Below are 7,251 nucleotides of genomic sequence, written 5' to 3' on the forward strand. Positions count from 1 at the left end.
TTACGATTTCAGAACTCTTGGATCTCCGAACGAAAAAACCTGTAAAAGAAAATCAATGTTTATAATTATTGAAACGTTATAAAATCTTTCAAATAAACTCTTCGAAAAATAATTGCTGTTAAGACTATTATTATACATGTTTAAATTATTTTATAGATGAAAAAGGTATTTGTAATCGTGTTGATCGATTACATATTATTAAATTTATTTACAATCATCACTGTCAGTGTGTAGCATTTTTGTTTTTCCTACTCACAACAAGCTCTTAAAGTTATTATTCAACTAGTGAGTATTCAATAGTGAGAGTTAAAAATAAAAAAATCGGGTAGTACTTGGCCAGATATACTGGAAGATATACCAACCAGTACGCGCTAATACAATTTTTTTTTAAATTATGATTTAAAGCAAACCGAGCAAATCTGTCCTTGATCAAGTATGTAAACAGACATACGGTCGGTACGCGGTTTTAAAACGTGCTTAGTCAAATCGTGGACTTGATCAATTATAAAAAAAGAAACACAACAATAACTATAATAACACTATAATTGACTTAATAGTAATGAATTTATCTGATTAATTGGCATGTGTAAAGATATCTTGTCTATAAAAATCTTGCTTCACGGTTAGGTCTTAATATTGAAAGTTCAAACTAATATATAGCTCTTATGTGTTATTATTACGATGGTTAGCATAAACAAAAGTCTCCAAATGAAAAACTGTAGTTTCCAGATGTAATTACAAATAGTTTAATAGAAGTACATTCTAGGGTCGTATTCCCATAGTATCTCAACAAACGACACATTTTTATTTTTGGTATTTACCTCCTCCTCGTTTATGCTTGTCAGTACTGACATCAGTTCATCAGACTCAGTTGAGTCTGATACCGTCTGAAAAAAAACCGGTAACGTTACAAAAAAGTTGTATAGGTACACTACTATTATTGTTGTTATTTCACATATCATTTGGCTATACCCGTTTCACTCTTTGATATCAGTTCATTTTTTCTTATATTTTTGCCTTGTTATTAGCGTGTGTTCGACTATGTTGCCGGGAAAATGTTAGATACTACAATATAGCCATATATGGTACTACTAATAATTTGTTTTCAGTGATTGTTATGAGTTTACAATAAATTGGTGTTTTTTGTCTTTTGTATAAATATTTTAATAAAAGGCTAGAGAGCTTAAAAAAGACTGGGAAATTTGTCTTTTTTGATTTTATTTTATTATATAAAGTATAATTTAATAATGCTAAGATTTGTCTTGAGTTAATAATAATTATAAAAGAATAGTTGTGTATTTAAAAAAGTAGTATGTAACCACATTGTATTTAACAGAAGTTTATTAATTCTCCAAAATAAAATTTTACCATTTGTGTTTTGTCTATTCTCTTTACACAATATAACCAAATTCAAATTTATATAGCAGTGAATTTAAGCTTGAATCACCGGGCTCTAAAAATAATCATTAATTGCTATATTAATTATCTATTTTTAGCCAAAACAGTAACATGTAAACTCTCATGAACGCCTCCACAGAAAGTGTGAAACAAATGTTCATGTTTTATATGTAATAGATTAGTTTAACAAAAACGGGCTCTCATATTGAATCAAGCAAAATTACATAAATAATACCTTATAAACTTTATACAGCTACTTTATTTTTAAACTACGTTGTATGACGATAAACACAAAAAAGCCAAATAAAAAGAATATTATACTTAAATATTCCAATTTCTAACTAATGACTTTTAAAACGATTTGTAACGATTTGAATATTTTTAAGAAAATAATTTTTTTTTTAATTTAAATTTCATTTGTTTTATTTAATATTTAACAGCAGTTGTTGACAAAATTAATTTTCAGATTATTATTATCGTATAACTTAAATGTGTTGTATGATTTTTTTCTTGTTTTTCATAGATATTTTGTACAAAAAGTCTAAATAAGGTAAACGATATAAACGATACAAATAATATAATTTTTTTTTTTTAATTGTGGTATGAATTATTATTCACCCTTTTTGTTTTTTTTAATTTTGTAGACTAAGTTTAGAATCTGTATGCATTTTACAATATTTTATTAGGCTGTTTTTATGCTTGGTTCTTTACTTTTGGTGTATAAATCATAGTTAGTTTAAGAGTTTTTTTTTTTAAAAATCGTTTGTTTTTCACATTGCAAAGAAATGATAAAGTTATTTTCATTTTTACAATTAAATAGAAGACTTGTACATTTTATTATAAAATTTACACCATTATGCTTCCATTGATTATAACAAGATTTTTGACAAATTATTACATTTCATTTTGAATATATACATTGTTATTTAAATTAAGTATCGCAAAAAGAGAAAACATTTTTACAGTATAGTCTAATCAAATGATTTTGTTGATTCTCTTATACACGTATAAACAAAATGTACCATCACATAAGACTTAACCTGTTTTACTTTCATGCTTTATCTAATCTGTGGTACTATTTATCGAGTACACAATTTATTTATTATTTTAATATTATTATTAATTTATTAATTTTTTTTTTTATTAACCATTTTTGATAGGTTTTTAAGAACCAAATTTCTTTTTTATAAAAATAGGTGTGATCTTGAACTAATTTGTATTATTTAATTTAGAATATTCTTTAAAAGAGCCATTCCCTGCTATAATTTAATAAAGGTGCATTGAAAAAATGTGAATCAGAAATGTAAAAAAATGCATGTAATCACACATATAAACCACAATCATACGTGTTGCTTTGTTGTAATAAATCGCTAGCGTACACATATGGCCAATCCTCGAGTTAAACTCTAACGAATTTCGTTACCGAACTCGTCGGTCGATTATTTGGTTGATTCCCACCCTATCTTTTGAATCGTAACGGACATTCCAAATTTTAAAAGTCTCATTAGCAGCACTCCTGTTGGTTATAACAAAGTGTATATACCGAACTACTTGTGGGTGAAACCACAATTCTTGAACTCCTTGACAATTATAATTTGAATGATCAACAACACGCACCCAATCTTGCCCATCGTTTGAAACTTCAATGTAATAAGAGTAACGCCTAAAATATCAAACAATTCGAATAGCTTTTAGAATAGTGATTTGTAAAAAATTAAATAAAATTAAATATTAGGAACAGAGTTGTGGAAAAGTATAAATTATATAACATAATACAATTTAATTATAAACAAAACAGATCCGGTATCTTAAAATACAGTTAAATCATTTTTATAAAACCACATATTTAAAAATAACAATTTTATGAGACAATAACTTATACCACACTGTCCACATCAAATCTTTATATATCTGTATAAATAATACTATAATATATATAAATATGTGATGTTGTTCAATATCTATATAAGGTATAGATATTTAATATAATCGAACATTCATTAATTTAAAACAATAAGCTTTAAATAAATATTAAAATACAACTAAAACTCTAAAAAGTACTATTTTCATTACTTTATTTTAATTTAATAGTTAAAATCTGAACTGGAATGGTATCAATAATAATAAGAACTTTTTCTAGGTTCTCTCGTCGATACTATTAACCCAACATTCACAATTTTTGTTTTAATTCTGACATTTTTTTAAACTTTTTTAAGTGTTTGTAAATTAAAGTTTTCCATAAAGACTTTCAATGAACAAAGACTGTCGTGAATGGTCTCGTTCCTGTCTTCAATGTCAACGAAGCAAAGTCTCTAAACGCATTTCTGCGCCATTTGGTAATTTTACTGTTCCACCACATGTACACGTCGACTTAATCGGTCCCCTTCCCTACTCGAACGGATTCAAATATTGTTTAACTGCAATAGATCGGTACATCAGATTGCCGGAAGCTACACCTTTACAAGACATATCTGCTGAAATTGTCGCTAAAGCACTCGTTTTCTCCTGGATTGCGCGCTTTGGCGTTCCACTTCAAATAACTACTGACAGGGGATGACAAATTTGAATCTCAACTTTTCCAGTCACTAGCTAAACTTTTCGGTATTCACTTGTCTAGGACAACTAGTTATCACCCACAATCAAACGGTCTTGCTGAACGTTAGCACCGCTCTCTTCAGACTTTGTGGCAATTCTCCGAACCGTAATTTCAAAACTCCGTCCCGTTCCTGCATCACGTCACTCAAAAGGTCAAATTTTCCTTCATCGAGATCTAGCAACATGCACTCATGTCATGCTACACACCGATTTAGTTAGAACTTCTCTTCAGCCACCTTACACCGGACCTTATCCAGTTCTAACCCGTGGTGACGAGACTTTCGACATTTTGGTTAAGGACAAGTAGTCGACCGTATCCATTGACCGCCTTACTTCATCACAAGCCCACCGGGTCAACTCAACACTTCCCGGCCAAACCTGCCGAAGAAGAACTTTCTAGCTCACCCATTGACGATGCCACGTCCACGGACAGACCTTCGGCAACAACTCGCTCAGGTCGTCGTGTTCGTTTAACCAAGTTCTTTCAAGCATAGCGACAAATAATTTATTTTATTTTAAATAATGACCATTTCAGTATAAAATATTTTTGTTAGTTTAAAACATACTTATGTAAGTCAGTGAACCGTGCGTTGTACAACGATATTTCCAAAAAGTTTACAAATGACGGAGTAACCAACTTTATCATATTAGTACCGAAGTCGTTATTTGAAAGCGAAAAACCCTGAGACTGATGAATGACATTCAAATCGGGAAGTAGACAACTATGATACTCACAAAAAATATGCACATTGAGTTCTAAAAAATTGAATAATTAAAACCAACAAATTTTGCGAAATACAAATTGATGTGTACAACAAGCATACTAAGCTGTCCCCGAAATTGAGGCTTATCTTGTGGCCACGTGTTTCTTCTTAATTGCATGGCAGCTGAAATTAAATCCGATCTAACCAGCTGTGATTCCCTAGCTTGAGACTGTTCTTCAGCACTCATTATCGGATACCTGACGGCCGATAAGACTTTGATATTAGTGTCACGTTCCACTTCGTTTTGATTTTTATTGACCCAGCGACAAACCGCACGAAATATATCCAATTCGTGAGCATAAAACGAGTCACGATCGAGAATTTCTTGAAGAACTTCCTAAAAACAAAACAATTGGTTCTCAACTTTCCACCTAACATTAGCAATATTATTATTATTTTTTATTTTTTTTGAAAAAATATCATTACAGATGACAAATCCATAAATTCATAGGATTTCAAAACTTCCACAGCGTTGTCGTCGATAAATTTAAGTAATTCGACTTCGAGCTCCTTGTTTTCATAATGTCTTGTCAAATCAAGGAACGTACATACATTGTCTATGTTAATGCTTCTTTGAAAATACTCGTTCAATGAAAGTTTTAATTGTGAAATCCCAAAATAATCCGAAAGCTTATGTAGTTTTAAAATTTCTTCATCCTGAAAAATAAATAATAACAGATCGAACACATACTAACGGCCAAACGATCACAAATAAAATTATATTTATGCCGTTTAATAACCGCTAAGCTGCGTCGATTATTCGTTACCTCAAAATCACTTAAATGTATTCGGCCAGTATAAATATATTCAAGAATTATTTTAAATGAGTTTATTGATACATCTTTTATGTGCACATACAAATCATAGGTTTCTGTACCACCTCCAAAAAATAAGATCCTAAAAATAGTACACTATATTACTACAAACATTAAATTATGGAGTTAAAAAGATAAAAATGATATCTTTCTCAAATGTTATCTAGATAATTGTACTCTACCATTTTCGGGATAATGAAACCATTTGTTTTGAGTGTCCAAATATATAAAACAAGTTTTTTTTTTAATTTTAAATACGTCAAAATAATTAAGGCGGTAACAGCGTTAAAAATTAGTGAAAGTACCTATTTAAAAAAATAGGGGTCTCATTTTAGGTCACAATCAAGTGTAAACTATTGTGAATTAAAAAAAACAAATAGTTTCATCCGCTCTAGAAGAAAGGCCTAAAGAAATATACTTAATGATAAGAATAAAATACCTAAAATATTCACTTCGTGAGGCTAGTATATTACGATGGGCGCGCAGTTCTTTTCCTTGTACAACCAAAAAAACGTCTGAATAACTAAATAAGTCTTGAAATTAATTAAAAATACACACACGAACATAAAAAGTAATAATACATTTTGTATAATATCTAACTAAGATAGTTGGCTAATAAATGTGTCTTACAATTAATATGCTTCAATCTTATCTTAGTCACTACCTAGTACTTACTTTAAATAAAATTATAATTAGCTAAACGAGACACCTTCCAGTTTACTTTCATCATCTTTCACAGGTATAACAGATTAAAATTTTAACAGAATATAATTTAATTTGGGCTATAGGTAGTATTAATAAACTGTATACAAGACGTTCTTGGAAAATTAGTAAAATAATAAAGTTAATAGGTACAAATTCAATAACGCATACCTGCCGCTTTGATAGAGGTTGCCTATGTCGCTGATCAATAAGTCGGTGTGGTCGATTTCATTATCACTTGCTTTGGAAGACGAAGCCTTGGAAGACCTAGGCTGCGCCATATAACCTTCAAATCAGAACATGCCAAATAAAATTAACAAAACAGCTGATTTATGGGACGAGTGTATGATTCAGTTATTCGTGTAGCATACACCCCCCCCCCCCCCGATTTTACATTATTCGACCTTTACAAAATAGTCTGATTACAATAATTTGTTTTCGACGGAAAGAGGATGAATTCTTTCAGGCCACATTGGACGTCATACATTTTCAATAAAGCGTTTTAATTTGCTGTTTCATTTCAAAACTCATTAGTCTATCTATTATTACTATTGAGCAAACAACAAAATACATTAGTTAGCCTTAAGTTCCATAGTAATTATGTACATAACTTATCGTTTATAGTTTGCTGCAATTGAATTATAAATAAATAAATAATTTGTACATTAATAAAACGTATTATTTACCTGGACTTGACCATAAAATAATAAATGCTAAATAATAAATCTGCATAGTGGTATAATATAATATCAAATGTTGAACACTTTAACAAAAAACACTATAAAGGAGACCGAGACAACTGATATTGAACACTAACTTAATTATATAGATTTATTACAATAGCGTTTAACATTTTTCTACACTTTACGGGATATATTTTTTAAGAATCATTGTGTGTACATAGAGTGTACGACTTTTTTGTATAGGCGCGTGCTGTTGTCCTATATTGTCGAACATCAAACACAGATTTCAGCTGA

The 7,251-nt window shown here is 29.8% G+C and overlaps 1 protein-coding gene across 1 annotated transcript; it reads right to left on the minus strand.

The window, feature by feature from the left end:
• On the minus strand, positions 1-6,555 carry LOC126837586 (BTB/POZ domain-containing protein 9-like). The gene is made up of 6 exons (XM_050571510.1): positions 6,446-6,555; positions 5,525-5,654; positions 5,184-5,414; positions 4,903-5,094; positions 822-887; positions 1-39 (listed from the first exon to the last, which is right to left on the minus strand). Exons 1-6 carry the CDS (start codon positions 6,553-6,555, stop codon positions 1-3), a joined length of 768 nt encoding a protein of 255 aa, XP_050427467.1.
• Positions 6,556-7,251: the final 696 nt, after the last annotated feature.

This window comes from Adelges cooleyi, unplaced genomic scaffold, assembly GCF_023614345.1.
Source record: "Adelges cooleyi isolate 19-005CV unplaced genomic scaffold, UGA_ACOO_1.1 ACOO_flye_CR_arks_rails_tigmint_CR_PRNA_254, whole genome shotgun sequence".
Taxonomy (NCBI): Eukaryota; Metazoa; Arthropoda; class Insecta; order Hemiptera; family Adelgidae; genus Adelges; species Adelges cooleyi.

Excerpts from the sequence above, each read along its gene's own strand:
- LOC126837586 (XM_050571510.1), bottom strand. The coding sequence starts at position 6,555 with ATGGCGCAGCCTAGGTCTTCCAAGGCTTCGTCTTCCAAAGCAAGTGAT. Across the intron at positions 5,655-6,445 it reads AACCTCTATCAAAGCGGCAG|GATCTTATTTTTTGGAGGTG; the intron begins GTATGCGTTATT and ends TACTATTTTTAG. Across the intron at positions 40-821 it reads CAAGCATAAACGAGGAGGAG|GTTTTTTCGTTCGGAGATCC; the intron begins GTAAATACCAAA and ends TTTCTTTTACAG.